This window comes from Fusarium oxysporum, chromosome II, assembly GCF_013085055.1.
Source record: "Fusarium oxysporum Fo47 chromosome II, complete sequence".
Classification (NCBI taxonomy): Eukaryota; Fungi; Ascomycota; class Sordariomycetes; order Hypocreales; family Nectriaceae; genus Fusarium; species Fusarium oxysporum.
In genome coordinates this window covers 2,255,283-2,270,231 of record NC_072841.1, presented here as the reverse complement: position 1 = coordinate 2,270,231, position 14,949 = coordinate 2,255,283, and the positions used below count along the sequence as shown (strand labels likewise).

General features: G+C 46.8%; 6 protein-coding genes across 6 annotated transcripts; 3 read left to right on the top strand and 3 right to left on the bottom strand.

The window, feature by feature from the left end:
- Positions 1–3,091: 3,091 nt before the first annotated feature.
- Positions 3,092–4,226, top strand: FOBCDRAFT_269145 (RTA1 like protein-domain-containing protein; the record flags this gene model as incomplete). The annotated part of the gene is made up of 3 exons (XM_031173377.3): positions 3,092–3,786; positions 3,841–3,915; positions 3,977–4,226. 3 exons carry the CDS (start codon positions 3,092–3,094, stop codon positions 4,224–4,226), a joined length of 1,020 nt encoding a protein of 339 aa, XP_031050162.3.
- A 620-nt stretch (positions 4,227–4,846) lies between these two features.
- Positions 4,847–6,160, bottom strand: FOBCDRAFT_315525 (uncharacterized protein; the record flags this gene model as incomplete). Its single annotated transcript, XM_031173376.3, has 1 exon — positions 4,847–6,160. The coding sequence occupies one exon, from the start codon at positions 6,158–6,160 to the stop codon at positions 4,952–4,954; it is 1,209 nt and encodes a 402-aa protein (XP_031050161.2). The 3' UTR covers positions 4,847–4,951.
- Positions 6,161–7,527: 1,367 nt separating this feature from the next.
- Positions 7,528–8,723, top strand: FOBCDRAFT_176400 (concanavalin A-like lectin/glucanase domain-containing protein). Its single transcript, XM_031173375.3, has 2 exons — positions 7,528–8,374; positions 8,431–8,723. The coding sequence occupies exons 1-2, from the start codon at positions 7,595–7,597 to the stop codon at positions 8,509–8,511; spliced, it is 861 nt and encodes a 286-aa protein (XP_031050160.1). The 5' UTR covers positions 7,528–7,594; the 3' UTR covers positions 8,512–8,723.
- A 591-nt stretch (positions 8,724–9,314) lies between these two features.
- Positions 9,315–11,621, top strand: FOBCDRAFT_236781 (NADP-dependent oxidoreductase domain-containing protein; the record flags this gene model as incomplete). The annotated part of the gene is made up of 6 exons (XM_059610105.1): positions 9,315–9,365; positions 9,427–10,050; positions 10,098–10,397; positions 10,656–10,983; positions 11,077–11,412; positions 11,449–11,621. 6 exons carry the CDS (start codon positions 9,315–9,317, stop codon positions 11,619–11,621), a joined length of 1,812 nt encoding a protein of 603 aa, XP_059464137.1.
- Positions 11,622–11,789: 168 nt separating this feature from the next.
- FOBCDRAFT_247934 (tryptophan dimethylallyltransferase-domain-containing protein) lies at positions 11,790–13,317 on the bottom strand. Its single transcript, XM_059610821.1, has 2 exons — positions 12,091–13,317; positions 11,790–12,033 (listed from the first exon to the last, which is right to left on the bottom strand). Exons 1-2 carry the CDS (start codon positions 13,260–13,262, stop codon positions 11,925–11,927), a joined length of 1,281 nt encoding a protein of 426 aa, XP_059464136.1. The 5' UTR covers positions 13,263–13,317; the 3' UTR covers positions 11,790–11,924.
- Positions 13,318–13,596: 279 nt separating this feature from the next.
- FOBCDRAFT_257003 (carbon-nitrogen hydrolase) lies at positions 13,597–14,898 on the bottom strand. Its single transcript, XM_031173371.3, has 2 exons — positions 14,623–14,898; positions 13,597–14,566 (listed from the first exon to the last, which is right to left on the bottom strand). The coding sequence occupies exons 1-2, from the start codon at positions 14,787–14,789 to the stop codon at positions 13,705–13,707; spliced, it is 1,029 nt and encodes a 342-aa protein (XP_031050156.2). The 5' UTR covers positions 14,790–14,898; the 3' UTR covers positions 13,597–13,704.
- Between the last annotated feature and the right edge of the window lie 51 nt (positions 14,899–14,949).

Here is a 14,949-nt window from a genome sequence, read left to right as displayed (position 1 = left end):
GAATGGAGGATAAGGGTTTGGAACGGGCCGTCCTCGTCTCAGGTCCTCCTGCCACTGATTGAACTCTCTTGTACATGCCGAACAACTGGTCCACGGCTTTGTCCTCCAGACGGGTGCCACCGAAATAGTATTACTGCAGCAGCTGACGCCTTGCTGCAGGGCCGTCATACATCTTGTAATGTTGACTACGGAGCCGAAGCCTTTATCGCAGCGTTGGCACTTGAAGAATATAGCTGTCCTGTCACACATAATGAACGCTTCTCGTTGACATAAGTTCGAATTCTGGAATATTCTCCGCTTGGAGTTTGAGAAGAGGATAATGGCCTTTGGGCGCTACTAATGATAGCAGGCTGGATAGTTTGGAGGGATAGAGTGTATTCCGATATCGTATAGAACTTTTATATGTGTTCCTCATTTTGGGTCTAATCACGAACTATAGGTCATTAATAATACTGATAAGTAGTAAAATAGATATTAAAGATCACTAACATCAAGGGCGGAATGAGTTGTATTTGACCACTGTCCAGATGCCCAACACAATCATCGGAATCACTAGATCAGATTCTACCATATGCTTCTACAATTCCTGTGGCACATAAGACTATCAAACAAGCATGCACCTGGGTTTCACCGAATAAATGAACTAGCAGTGAGTTAAGTACGATTAGGATTCTACCTCTTCAACTATAGGAATGGTGGGTTAGGCTGATAGTAGTGCCCTTGTCGCTGGGAAGCCAACCATGCGTTGTACTCTGCCATGCAGGATCTACACTGCTGCCAAGGGGTTACCGAATTCGCGTTCCGGTGCTCGCAGTTGCTCTTGGGGCAATCCCTCCCACGCGCTATAGCCCGCGCACAACAATGACGACGCTCCTCCTCCAGTGTGATTCTCCCACACCGAGCGCATGTATATGTATACTTAACAATAACGCACATGGCAAAAGTAGTCCCAAGGTGATTTCTTGGTATAACTTGGTTTCGTAGAGTTTAGTAAATTCTGTTGATAGAATGTTTTATTTAGAGAAAAGCAAGCAACCTTCGTTCTTGGTTTAACAACATTTTATACCCTAAGAGATACCGTGACTAACTCTCATATCTTCACAAACCGTATGATTCAGTTTGAAATATTGATCATCTCAAATGGTGGAATGGGTTCGTAATAATATCCGCTTTGCTGGGCTGTATACCATGCTGTATATTCTGTAGAGCACGCGTCACATTCCATCCAAAAGACTGGCCGTGTGACACTACTTGATGTACATCTATTCGGCGGGCAAATGGGCAGATTGGGGTCAGGGTTTTGTGCACATTTCGCATAATCCTGCTTTGATCTGGTAATAGCACCACAGCGGCAGCAACGGAAAGAGACATTAACGATATGACACATTGTCTTGTCTAGTTGTTGGTACTTGTTGTTAAATCTATCTTTTTTCTGGATATTTAGGGCTGTATATTGACAAAATGGATGTGAGAGGAAAGGGCCTTCGGAATGCTAGTACTATGGCTTTATATACTTATAGAAATATGGTGAATAACAAACAGTTTCTAGTGTAGGTGAGTGAAAGATGCTGTTTCTGAGTCTTATGATGAGTGAATTAGTCACGGTTTGTATCCACGTAAATATCACTCGAGATATGCTATTTGACAGATTTTGAGTCCAATATAGATCACTGCATCAGTGGAGTCCTTTGTGTTTCAGCAATCATATGCGCCTTTTTCTAGCAAAAAGGTCGAGACTACTACCAAGGTCCGTACCAGTATACCCACTGCACCACAGCACTACCAAACTTGGTACGATACAAACCCGCCATTTTCTTCTTCCACTTTCACTGCGTATTACGCTGCAACACAAGTTTCGCAATACCACCAATTCAGTACCCTGTCTTCCAAACTATGTGTGGAATAATGGCTGGCACATCTGTGACGTCGCGATCTTGCTCTGGCGGGTCTACATCGCCTGATATCTCGCCCGGTATCTAATACTCCTCGGCATTTGGCGCAGATGTACGATACGGCTATCATGTGGCACATTACTTATGTTAGATTTCTCTTCTTACTAGCTTTAATGAGAGTAGAAGGAATTCTCTTCTTGTAAAGATGAGATTTGCTTGCGATTTATATACCTGAGAAGCCTCAGTGATGGATTTGCTAGCGGCATGACGATGGTATCTGTGGACGTCGTCGATTACCTCTGATTGGTAGTGACATGTCATTACATGCAAGTGTTTCACTGTGCAACTAGCTGGGACAAAGAACTTACGTTACTCGGATGACTTCGTGTGCACTGTCAACCAAAAGGCGGCCCTGTCTTTTGTCTTTACCAGGCAATTGAATTTCATAGGTTGGTCATAGCACTGGGCGAGTGGACAAGATTGTCAATCCCCGCGTTGCCCTCTATTTACATTATTTATTCTACCTTGCTTGATGGGTTCTTCGTTGGCTCCCTTCCGGCTTCACTTTCGATTGTCCCAAGTACGTGAACACCCTGTAAGCCGCGCGCTCAATTGCAACGCATACACTTCAGTAACTTCGACATCCTTCGGAAACTGGTCGAAAGCTGCGCAGAATAAATTCGACACCAACACTTGCATTTTCAGTCACAAATGATATCTCAAATCCCTTTTCCGTAAGATGAGGCCGCGTAGACATCATGTCAGATAAAGCTCTCGGAATCCCGAAAAAGCGTCTGACGAATGGCTGGCCCTTGGCGCTCAACCAACAAACCAATCACGGGCCTTCAAAATTGCCACCCGGCCTGCACAAGTGGCTTTATGTCTAAGTTTAAGCATAATCTTGACGATCCGGGATCCCGATACCGCCGTCTGATGGTTTGATATAAGGTTGAATGGCACAGCCCTCCAGGGAGACGCGGTTTGCTTGTTTTCATTGCCACATTAATGTAGTCAACGGGATTTCCGTTACCGATTATTATCAACTGCCGAAGATAAAAGAGCCGAGTTGTTCCAGTCCGAGAACTAAATCTTCATAAGAAGCCAGCACTTTATAATATTTTGACGAGTCTCGAACCTCGACTTCCAACCATTCATTGGCTTCACCTTTCATCACCTGTTTCGAGCATCCTTCTATCAACATGAGCAACGATCAAAGAGAACGATGTGAGAAGATCTCTCCCGACTGCCCCCTCGAAGACACCATCTACGGCTATGTTCCTAACATGGGCGGCAACGCCTTCTTCGGCGTCGTCTTCGGTATCTGCACTCTCGTCCAAGTCTACTTCCTTATCCGCTACTGGCGTCTCTGGAAAGGCTATACCATCCTCGTCCTCCTCGGCAGCCTGATCGAATGCTGCGGCTACGCCGGCCGAATTCTCATGTCGAAGAACCCGTGGGACGGTGCAGCTACATCCATTCAGTTCGTGCTTCTCATGGTCGGCCCATCGTTCCTTGCTGCAGCACTGTACATGACGCTTCGAGCTTTGGTGCAGTACTTTGGGGAACAGTATACCAAGCTTCCAGCGAGGCTTTGGACATGGCCGTTCGTTACTGCTGATATGCTGGGGTTCTTCTCGCAGTGCGTTGGTGGTATTATGGCGTCGATGACGGAGAAGTATCCTGCTGTTGGAACTGCTGGTAGGGCAGTCATGGTGTTTGGCGTATCATTCCAGGCTGTCGTCATGGCTATTGCAGGTATTCTTGCTACCGACTTTGCTTTGCGTATGCGTCGACAACGGGGAAGTGTCTTCAGGAATCTGCCTAAAGACCTTAACATCTTTCTGATCTCTCTGACGGTTGTATTCCTTCTCATTCTCACCCGCTGTATCTACCGGTAAGTAGCATCATCCCATACGCTTGTCGGCACACCCTTGCCTGACAGTTTTAGTATCCCTGAGTTGGCTGGCGGCGTTGGTGGACATATGATGCGACAAGAGGTTGAGTTCATGATCCTTGATGGCTGGTAAGTTCACTTCAACTTCTTCCGTCAACTTACCCGTTGTCTAACACTAAACTCTTGCCAGTATGATCGCCATTTCCGTTCTTCTGCTCTCCGTCACCCATCCCGGTATCTACGCCACCGCTATTCATGGCCGGGCCGACCATCGATCCAAGTCAGTCAGACTCATGGATCTTGAATCAAGAGCATCTCGAGACGGATCTCGCAGAGCACCTTCAGACAGGTCACGCAGAGGACATTCAAGCAGATCACACAGATCACCGTTAGGCCGATACGAACCACGACGGGAGCATCGACTTGAGCCTTCCGACTAATAGGTTAGCGGAGATGTTGCAGCGAATACGAGTGTCATGGCAATGATAGGATATGGTAATAAATAGTGACAGTTATACAACACAGCCAGTGGTGGTTGCAATTTGGTGTTCTGAAAGTTTCTCCTATGTCTACTGTTATATTTGCGATGGATCTTGCGAGAGTGTTGTAGCTTGTCTTTTTGCGAAGGGATGCACCGTCTAAAGCTGCAGCTTGCGGTGTGACCACGGATCTATAGGTTTAGCTGTGGACGTGCGTTTGGTTGGGGTGGCGTTGATAAAAGACTTCTATTGTTGGTGCGGGAGCTGCCATCTTGAAGATCTGGGGTTTTTGTGGTGTTGAGCTAACCTTTCTTGACCGAGGAATTGGAGCATCTTATATGCCTTCAACGCCGGTCAAAGAGTCATAATCTAGGTTTTCCTCATATCAGCTTTATGCTGTAGCAATTGGTCAGGCATTGCGGTATAATGTCTAAGTTGTGAGCCAGATGTGTTATTTGCCGTTGAGGCTTGTGGCTGAGAGCCTATATCAGCACATAGAACTTAGCGATGGATCTTGTCGTTATTTATGTAATTCATGGTTGTTTTAGAGATAGATATATATATCAGGGTTGTCATTAGACTGTCATTGTTTCATTTACGTATCGTAATACCGTTTGGTCCTATCCTTAACATTCCTGACCCAGAGCTTGATATAAAATAGGCAAAGGTTGTGCTCCTATCAGCCACTACCCTAAGACACTTGTCCAACTGGGATTTTCTGTCCCAGTCCCATCAAAGTACACGAGATAGTAGAAGACAGTAGTGATAAGGTTGAACAGTGTCAGCGTAATGCTCGTGCTGGCTGTCGTGTTCAACGTGAGGCCCCGCACAACCAATTGATCCGGAGCAACGCCTATCCTTCCCAGCCATGCTCCAGGATGACCCGCAAACATCTGTTCCCTGGTCTCGTCCTGCTCTTCAGCGGTATCTTCACCCGAGGTGGATTGCACCTCCGATTGCCCGCTCTGTTCGTCTTCCGAGCTATCACGAGACAACAAAAGTGCTAAAAGAGTTCCGATCGATTCCAACAGCTTGGCGATAGCTATGCTGACAATGGCGGTACAGATGATTAAGCCCGAACTAAAATTGAATACGTCCATCCACCTCGGTGGCGGCTTGATCGTCGCTTGCGATGGATTCCTCGCAGAAGGCTGTCTTGCAAGCCCAAGGACCACCATGACCAAGTAAAAACCTCGCATCGGTACTATATAGAGTGATCTCGAGAGGTCTAGGCGTCGTCGCGCGACCAGATACGCAATCCATATGACGACCTGCAATACCATGGAGAAGGTAACAACCATCGCGGCCCATTCGCAAAGATTTTCTAGCGCCGTGGAAAGTTTGAAAGAGGCTTGTCGGCTGATATTAAACCATATCCAAAACTCGAATGGCGCTTGGAGTACTGACGACAATAAGACATCAATTGAAGTTGAATCATCCTTCTCTTGGAGGATCCCTTCTGGCTCCCATCCACAAATGGATACCAGGAGCTTGGTAATATTGGCAAAGAAGAAAATAAAAGCACAAATTTGCGTCGCAGGTACGCCCTGGAGACTAAAGACTTTGATGGTCTGTGGCAGGACGGTAAATATTGTCAAGGCTAATCTGATGACCAGGCCAGTGGCTTTTGGTGAGTTGCGACGAGTCTGTTGAGTCGAATTGTGTGACGACAAAAATCTCGAAATACCTCCGGCCAGTACAAACAAGTCAAAGATTGAATCGATGAGACAGACGGCGGGGATAGAGCGAACTATATCGACATTGCCTCCGAAGAGGTCATTGTCTCTTTTTCGATTGCCAGACGGTTGTGCTGCTGCTGCTGATGCTAGAGAGGCGAGGATCCAGAATGCTGTTGGGCCAGTGACCTCTGCTGTCGGTTGTGACTCGCTGGACATGTTTGTGCGGCTTCGGAGATGAGATGCGTCAAGAAACCAGTTTCATTGTAAGATGACAATCCAAAGATATGTTATCGTTGATAACGATAAGCGAGGAGGGTTGGGGCGGTCATGGCGTTAGTGCTGGACGCAGATTGAGGGGAAAGCTACATCTCGGCACGATATTTCAGCCTAATCTTGATGGACTCTGTGCTGATAAGAAGTAAAGAGAGCGATAAGATCAGTATTTCTTTAGCAAGTTGAGCCAAACGAAACCCCGCCGCAATTCCGGACTTACCCTGTGGCACGAGATCTACCAGCCAAAACTGGCTGAGACGCAATAGGTTGTAGCGTGCTGATCTGGAAGCAGAGTTACCATAATAAAACAAAATAGTAAAATTCTAGTATATTTGCTTTGAACATTGTTGAATAATACCCTGATGTGGCTTCTGCATGTCGTTTGGTCAACAAACTTCGCCCAGCGTGTACATTGACTTTAGAGATTAATTTAAGCTTATCGCCATCTCATCCCCAACTGTCAAGAGCAGAGGCTACATCGTCAATAGCAATGCTGGATTGATTTGGAACATATCTCAAATGAACAACTGTACAAATGACTTTGATGTAACCTGCCAGTTGCGATCATCCACCGGTACTAATGAGAAACGGGCAGACTCGTGCCTTTTAATCTTAAGCTCATGAGGAGATCACCTGTCTTGCCAATAACTGGACGGTCTCTACGCGCTGAAACAAATGCTCTAGCAAATCAAGTGACCATTCAGATTATCCTGAATGGAATTGGAAGGTCATGACTGGAGTTCTAGTCCGGTTTAGGTGCATCATCCCTGGGCTTCGGGCCAATCACTCTAACCAGCACGGGCTAGTTTCCCTTCTCGGGAAATATTCCCCCAGCAGGGTTGTAGGGCATAAAATTTGCGAGCTCCTGATGTAACGCTCTGATAGGTCACGCATCTTGATCATAGGAAGAGGATGCGAAAATTCTTGTCATTAAGAATCAAGAGGTGACTATACTTTGCGTCACGCCTGAGAGATAGAGAATCATTGTGTTGAGATACTTGAACACGAGAAATGTCTTCCAAGAAGAAACACTTGTGTTTTGAAGTGTTTTCTTCACTTGATGTTTTCACTTCTCGAAGGTGACGCGATCACTAGATTGACACGCTAGTAGCATGACATGCGGGAGGCTGTCAATGCAGGTCCGTCGGCATTGAACCATGAGATCTCGGGCCCTTGCATCTGTTAGCATGATGGATATGACCCATGGCACTGGAATAATAAGATACGGAATATAGATAACTACGTACCAAATGCCATACTTCCCCCTATCCTATAAGAGTGAAAGGTTTCAGTGCCACGATTTTCATTCTAAGCACTCTACCTAGTAGTCTCATTCGAATATCAATTACCAGTACTTCTTACTGAGGTACATTCAAGATGTTTTTCAAGCAACCTTTTACAGTACTCTTGTCCCTTTCCGCCACGGCTCTGGCTTGGGATGCCCCAGGCTACAGTGGTTTTACACGTGTCTGGCAGGATCCCTTTTCTGGCGCAGCCGGCACTCTACCTGACACTAGCCGATGGAACATTATACAGGGATACCTCAACGTCAACGCGGAACTTGAGGTCTATACGTCATCTAGTCGTAACGTCCAACGAAGTGGTGGCGACACCCTCCAGCTAGTCCCATGGCGAGACGCTTCAGCCCTCAAGGGCTGGACTTCTGGCCGTGTCGAGAGCAAATATGTCTTCACACCTCAGCCAGGCAAAGTCACACGGGCTGAGGCCAACTTGCGCTTTGGCTCTTGTTCGATCAACAACAAGCAAGGAATCTGGCCTGCTTTCTGGATGCTCGGAAATATTCTCCGTAACGGCGGTAGCTGGCCATCTTGTGGCGAGCTTGATGTCATGGAGACAGTTAACGGCCAGTTGACCGGATACGGAACTGCGCACTGTGATGTTTACCCCGGTGGCATTTGCAACGAAGGTACCGGAATCGGTGGAACGGTTGGGCTGCCAAATCAAGATTGGCATACCTGGAGGATCGAGTTTAACCGCGCCAAGAGCAGCTGGCGAGATGAGACTATTACCTGGTTCCTGGACGGACAGCAGTTCCATCAGATCTCGGGTGCGAGAATCAACAACGAAGGAGTCTGGAACACGTTGTGCCATAGCCCCATGTATTTCATCCTCAATGTCGCTGTTGGCGGTACTTGGGTAAGTTATTGAAGATTTCATGATCTGCTCCAAAGCAAAAACTGACAGTATAATAGCCTGGATATCCCAACGGCAACACCTGCGACGGCTATGGTAGCATGATGGAAGTCGGCTATGTCGCCCATTACTCTAACTAAGCGTGACTTGATAAACATCCCCGTCACTTCGACCTACTTCATTAATTCCTGTCGTTTCTACTTTTATATCCCTTTATGCATCGAGATATCCCATCATGTGTTGTTTATCTATTTTTGTGTTTTCCGAGCTATCAGATGGTTGTATACTTCCACATTCGTTCCTTGTTGTATTATTATTAGACCTAGTATAGAAAACATATTGCACACCTGTACAAGCTAGAATTAGTTTCGTGATTTTACTATTTTCTTTAACGTAAGTAGGTAAAAGCTAACTAAAGTCTAAAACTAAATTTGATAATACACCCTTATGACACAATGGAGGGCTCCCAATTCAAGATAGCGGCTTACGCACCGACTAGAATACTGACTAGCGCATGCGTGGATTCGTTCTGTCGAGAAATGGATCTTGCCTAAAACGGAAGGATCAAATCTCAGTGAGTAAGCCAATAGTCTCGGTGGTGATACGATTAGCCCCCACTCCAGGCTTCTCAGCACTGACGGGCAAACTTTGCCAAGAGATCGGCGGACGACCTGCGATTCGATGCCAAGGCGCACGATTTTGTAAAGTAGCTTAGAAATTTATTGTATGGTGAAGTTTCCTAACAAGGAAGGATCAAATGCTAAGATATAACTCCGAGGTATTTTGAGAGACCCTCCAGCGGATAAACGAAGTATAAAGAGGCAGCAAATTTCCAAGACAGAAGAACTTCAAAACCATCGAACTACGAGACCTTCCACTATCATCTTGTTCCATCCACTATTACAATCAGCAAGCCCTTCATACTTGTTTAAGCCGAGCTACCATGTCTACCTCAAAGTCCTCAAAGATCAATATTGCCCTAGGAGCAGCAAACGTAGGCTAACCCCCCCTCGTTCATTCTCAAGAATTTCCCATATCTGATCACTCACTAACAGGTCGGTGACGGCAATGCTGACCCCATGGTACGCTTCCACGAGCCAAGCGACGTCATTGCCTTTCTAAATGCCTTCACCAAACGAGGATATACCCAAATTGACACTGCACGCATCTACTCACCTCATGCGCCTGGTACATCCGAGCCAAAGATCGGAGCCATTCCTGAGAAGAACTTTATCATTGACACAAAGGTTAATTCGTTTCATGACGGGGCTCACTCCAAGGAGAACATCCTCAAAGACATTAATGATTCTCTGAGTGCCTTGAGAATCCAGCAGATCAATATCGAGTATTTGCATCAGCCTGACCGGGCGACTGACCTTAAAGAAGCCTGCGAAGCCATGGACCAAGCCCATAAAGAAGGAAAGATCAAGTACTGGGGTATCAGCAAACACACGGCTCAAGAGGTCGAGACTATTGTCAAGATTTGTCAGGAACACGACTTCGTCAAGCCCAGCGTTTATCAAGGAGAGTATAATCCGATTGCGAGGTCCGCCGAAAAGGAACTTTTTCCAATCTTGCGACGACATGGCATCGCGTTCTATGCTTTTAGTCCAGCTGGAGCTGGATTCTTTGCTGGCAACCATAAGAATGTTCGACCTGGCGGCCGCTTTGATCAATCCGTACGTGTTCATACATCCGCTTATCCATGTACTAATATGTCTATTAGCTTTTCCTTGGAGGTATATACTCTGACCGCTATCTCAAACCCTCCATTTCGGAGGCCACGGAGAAAGCGCTGGCTGCAGCTTCTCGACACGGGATTAGCGGCCACGCAGCGGCTCTTCGGTGGACCGCTCACCACGGATCTTTGAGCAAAGAGCTAGGTGATTCTATCATCATTGGTGCATCGAGCTTGGAGCAGCTGAACTCTAACATTGATGCGATTGAGGATGGGCCGCTGCCTGATGATGTAGCAGACGCTCTTGGAGCTGTCTATGCGGAGATTGGGGATATTCTTCCATATCATGTGTAAGGAAAATGGTATTTGAGCTTTGAGCCATCATAATGGGGGTTTTGTGATTAGTTATCAAATTACTCGCTAGTCCATATCAAGTAGGATCAATATTCAGCTACATCATTCGTGCTGACAAATGCCGAATTCGCACCATCTATACAGGCCCCTCTAATACAAAGGCTTATACAGCCTTGGACTTGATGAGATATTTCTAGTAGTAATACATGCGTAGGAAATCTGGCTGAATTTGTGACGATGAAATTCATTCAGGTGGTGCACAATGCAGGCCCCGAGGCTCTCCGAGAGTCAAAACGCGAAGCTCGTTCGTACTCTGCCCAGGTGGCACACGCCAGAGCACGGAAGCTTCGCGGACCTGGAAAGGCAACAAAGATTCATGAGGGAAATGGTCCCAAAACAGAAAAGAAGCATACTATGAAAGTCTTGAGCACAAAGGGACAGCCTCTAAACCAGACCTTGCTTCCATACAACCAAGCGACTCTAACTACAGCGGAGCTTCACACCCATCAGCCGATACTATCACCATACATCAACTTCCTATCAACTCTCACAAATGACGAATGTTTCATGTTCGACCATTGTAAGTTCATACTTTGGAGTGTTCTTGGTCCTTTATGTTCGAGTCTTCCGTTACTTTCGCCTCTGATAAATGATAATCTAACTGTCCATACAGACATCAAAATTGTGATGCCTTATCTTAGCGCTCACTGCCCGATAGCGAGGTCTTTAGGTCAGTACCACGAATATTTAAGAAGAAATTGGATCATCATATCTTCGCACGATGCGGAATTCATCAGAGGATTTCTCTTGGCTGCTTCCCGCCATTTGTCCGTGGTGGAGTCGAATATCGAGTTCGAAGAAATAGCTATAAGGTATAAACTGGAGCACCTCGCAAAGCTCCGGAAGGACGTTTCGATGCAGCCGATGTCAATAAACCCTCGATCGGTCTCGAGTGCTTTAGTCCTATCATTTGATGAAGTAAGCCTTTCCATTCATATCTGGAGTCTTCGTATGTATGAAGGGAAATATTCACATCCGGGTCTAGATGCTTCTCGGGAACATTCCAATGGCATTGCGACATATCCATGGGGCAGCGAGTATAGTCCAGGCAGCTGGCGGACCCCAGTCACTGGGCCTGAGCCAGTTTATATCATATACGTTGTTCACTTGTGTCCAGGAAGACCGAATCGGAGATTGGGCCTGGGTTTTGAAGTATGATAAAGACTTAATGAAGCCTAAAAAACGTTGAAAGGGAGGACACTGGACCAAATCAGAATCTGTTCACACGCTATTGAAGAGTACCAAAGCGGTTTAGCTGAGGTTGGGTAAGGCCTGATAAGATGATGTCAGGGGACAGTCAGATTTGAGAGCATCTAAACGTAGATATGATCAGGTGAATACATTGGCATTAAGGATTCGGTGTGAGAACTTCAGGGATCTACGGTCAATCTTTTCGGTTCTATTTCTTTCATAATACTCCCAGCCGTGTTTCCATACTTGTAATCCCTTTCGCTGGACAATTTATTGCTGAGGGTTGACGTAAGCCACTACACGGAGGTCGCCCTTGCTTTGTATCGAACAACCGATGTAGGTGTGAACACCTAGACCATTCGATAGCATCTCTTCACCACTAGGGGCTGTTAGCCACAAGACATCCTGGTATATCGCGAGGGGCCAGAATACTAACAAAATACTGTACAAGCAGTCTGAATATCTCTTTGCCCAATTCAAATCAATTGCAACATCAGGCAGCTTGCTAGCCTGGTCTGTTAGAAAACCTTTCAAGGCCTCAAGTATCTGTGAGTCGTTTTTCGCATAGTGCCTGACTGGTATATAGATCTTGACCTTTGGTATCGTGCTGTTCGTGCGCAACTCGACGTTATAGAGAATACCAGCTGTTCGATGGTTGTTGTGTGGTAGAGGAATATCATCAGGCACTCCACTCGTTCCTAATAACGTGTCCCAGAGATTCCTCAAATTGCTCATGCCAACGTCAAAATCTGCGCCATGGATTCTGCCTCCAAGTGACATCATCTCTGTGACAGATCGGAAATCTGTCCGCCTGTCTCGAAAGTAGATCTTCAGTCTTGACTTTTCGATGGGAACTAAGTCCAGTGCCAGAATGTCCATCTCAAGGTTGAGATACCGGCGTACGTTGACGAATCTGGCAAAGCTGGCGAAGGCGCTGATGTTTTCTGGCTGACAACCCGGAGCTGAGGATATTGCATCCGTTACGACGTCAAGTGTTGATTTTCCCACCGAATGAGCTACGGCGCCAGGAAAGAAGTAAGCCTTATTCGTAGTAGCCGACTCTTTCAGGTCAAACGCCCAGAACATAGTGCTACAGTGGCCTTCTGGCTTATCAGCGGTCCATTGCCCATTGAAGTAATCATAAAAGTGGTTGAAGAGTGTTGTGTCGGTACCGGGGAATGCTCGGATCGCTCGTTTTGCGAACTCTTCATCAACTCTATTATTGTATAGGTCTGCAGCTGTCCCTGCCTTGAGACCGATGGGCTCCATGGAATATCTGATGGTGGGCTGACTGTCAGCGACGTGGAAATCCCAGCTGAGTTCTACCGGACAATGATTATCGGTCATAAAACTCTTCCATTGCGGTTCGCCCAGCGCGGGAGATGATCCAAGAAATGGTGCAACAAGGTTGGAGAACTGATCCAGGATGTGGCACTGGCTCCGAGCGTCATACCCGGCACTGGCCAGGAATCTCTTTAGCGTTGAACCGGCGGTTTGGTTCCAGTACTGCTGATGGATGTCGACCGCTGGCCCAGTCTTGTTTTTGATATGGTGGAGGGAATGGAAGGTCACAGAGTCAATGGTTGAGAGATCCAATTTTCCGGGCATTTTAATGAGAGTAGTGATGGCATACAAAAGATAGAGGTTTTTGTCAATGGCTCAAGAGATACCCTATTGATTTATGTTGTTATTGTCACGGTGATTTATCACAACTAAATCTCAATCTAGGTCCCGCCATGTTTGGCACGATCGCGGCATGATTCCCTTTCGGAACAAGCGTGATTAAATGATCGGTGCCTCAGTGAGACAAACAGCTCATCCCGCATGACATCAAGTCCACACTTATGCTGCCAAGAGAAAACACTGAAAGAGAGTTGACGGTTTTGGATAGCTGCTCGGACCAGTACAATGAGGTAATTGTTTCATGAAGCATGGGTGATGAGTAAGGCTCATGCAGATGTTCGCTGCTCTAGCTTCGATTTGGTAATATTCAGCTGACGTAGAGATTCTAGCTCCGATTTATAACCGCTGACTACACTAGATCTGTCTATCAATAGACAGTGTTTTCTGTCTCCTCTTGCACTGCAGGCTTGTACTGCTTGGCAATGACATTCTCTTTCGGCTGGCGATCCACTCCAAGCCACAGCAGATCTGGGCGACTGTAATGACCCACGATGTCCAAAAATCCCCGAGTCGCTACAACCTTTGTCAAATCCAAGTCAGCATAGACAATGCCCTCGGTATCAGCCTTTCCATCACCCAACGGTTCCGTCAAGCGTCTTCCATCGGGCCCGATAACGCAACTATGACCTCCACCCGGTTGACGACAAGCTAACCCATCTTGAGTCTTCAAAACTTCGATGCCCTTCTGCGTGCATACAGACGTGCAGTGCAGCACATAAGTGGTGCTCTCAATTGCATATGTCTGAGACAGGTTCTGGGACCCATCGGCCGTCATGCTCCACAGACCAGGATGGTTAACGCCCATGCTGGGATCAATAGGTGGCCACATGGAGATATGGATCACCTCACCCTGTGAGATGCTGTGATACTTGAGAAGTGGTTGTGTATGCTCCCAGCATGCGAAGCAGCCCACCTTGATCTTACCATGTTCGGCTCCAAAGTCCACTTCCACGACATTGTTCAGATCAGCACCGGTACCGTCACCAAAGACAGTGCGCTCCATGTGAGTGGGCTTGATCTTCCTTCGGTGCAACAAGACCTCGCCCTGAGGTGAGATAATAGCCTGTGAGATGTACACGCTATGAGAGGGGCTCTTCTCGGAGAAACCAAGAGCAACAGCGATGGAGTTTTCCTTGGCAGCAGCTTTAACCATATCCATAGCCTCGGACTCGATCGGCAGTGAATTGTAGATGTATCTCGTCTGCAGCTCAAAGTCCACAGATCGAGCCCTACCGAGATTAGCCAAAACGCACAAGCCAATTCAGTAAACGAAACATAAACATACCAGATCCACGCAGGATATCCGGGTAACCAGCATTCAGAGAAAGCAACAAGCTTCGCCCCGTTCTGCGCCGCCTCGGCAATAAGACCACATGCTTTTTTCACAGATGCAGCTAGGTCAAGGTAGACAGGCTCAGCCTGGGTGACGGCGACTCGGATGGGGGCGGACATTTTCGGAAGTGCTGTCCCGAGAATAAGAAAAGAAGTATGGATTGTATTGGGAGATTTGAGTCTGAACGGGCCGACGAATAAATAGTATCGGCGATGCAGTCACCTTCCTTGTTCAGAGGATTGAAACAGCGTTCGTTCTATATTGAGCTCACGGGGAATG

Coding starts and splice junctions, on each gene's coding strand:
- FOBCDRAFT_257003 (XM_031173371.3), bottom strand. CDS start 14,789: ATGTCCGCCCCCATCCGAGTCGCCGTCACCCAGGCTGAGCCTGTCTAC. Junction 14,567..14,622: donor GGATATCCTGCGTGGATCTG/GTATGTTTATGT, acceptor TAATCTCGGTAG/GGCTCGATCTGTGGACTTTG.
- FOBCDRAFT_247934 (XM_059610821.1), bottom strand. CDS start 13,262: ATGCCCGGAAAATTGGATCTCTCAACCATTGACTCTGTGACCTTCCAT. Junction 12,034..12,090: donor GACTGCTTGTACAGTATTTT/GTTAGTATTCTG, acceptor AACAGCCCCTAG/TGGTGAAGAGATGCTATCGA.
- FOBCDRAFT_176400 (XM_031173375.3), top strand. CDS start 7,595: ATGTTTTTCAAGCAACCTTTTACAGTACTCTTGTCCCTTTCCGCCACG. Junction 8,375..8,430: donor TCGCTGTTGGCGGTACTTGG/GTAAGTTATTGA, acceptor ACAGTATAATAG/CCTGGATATCCCAACGGCAA.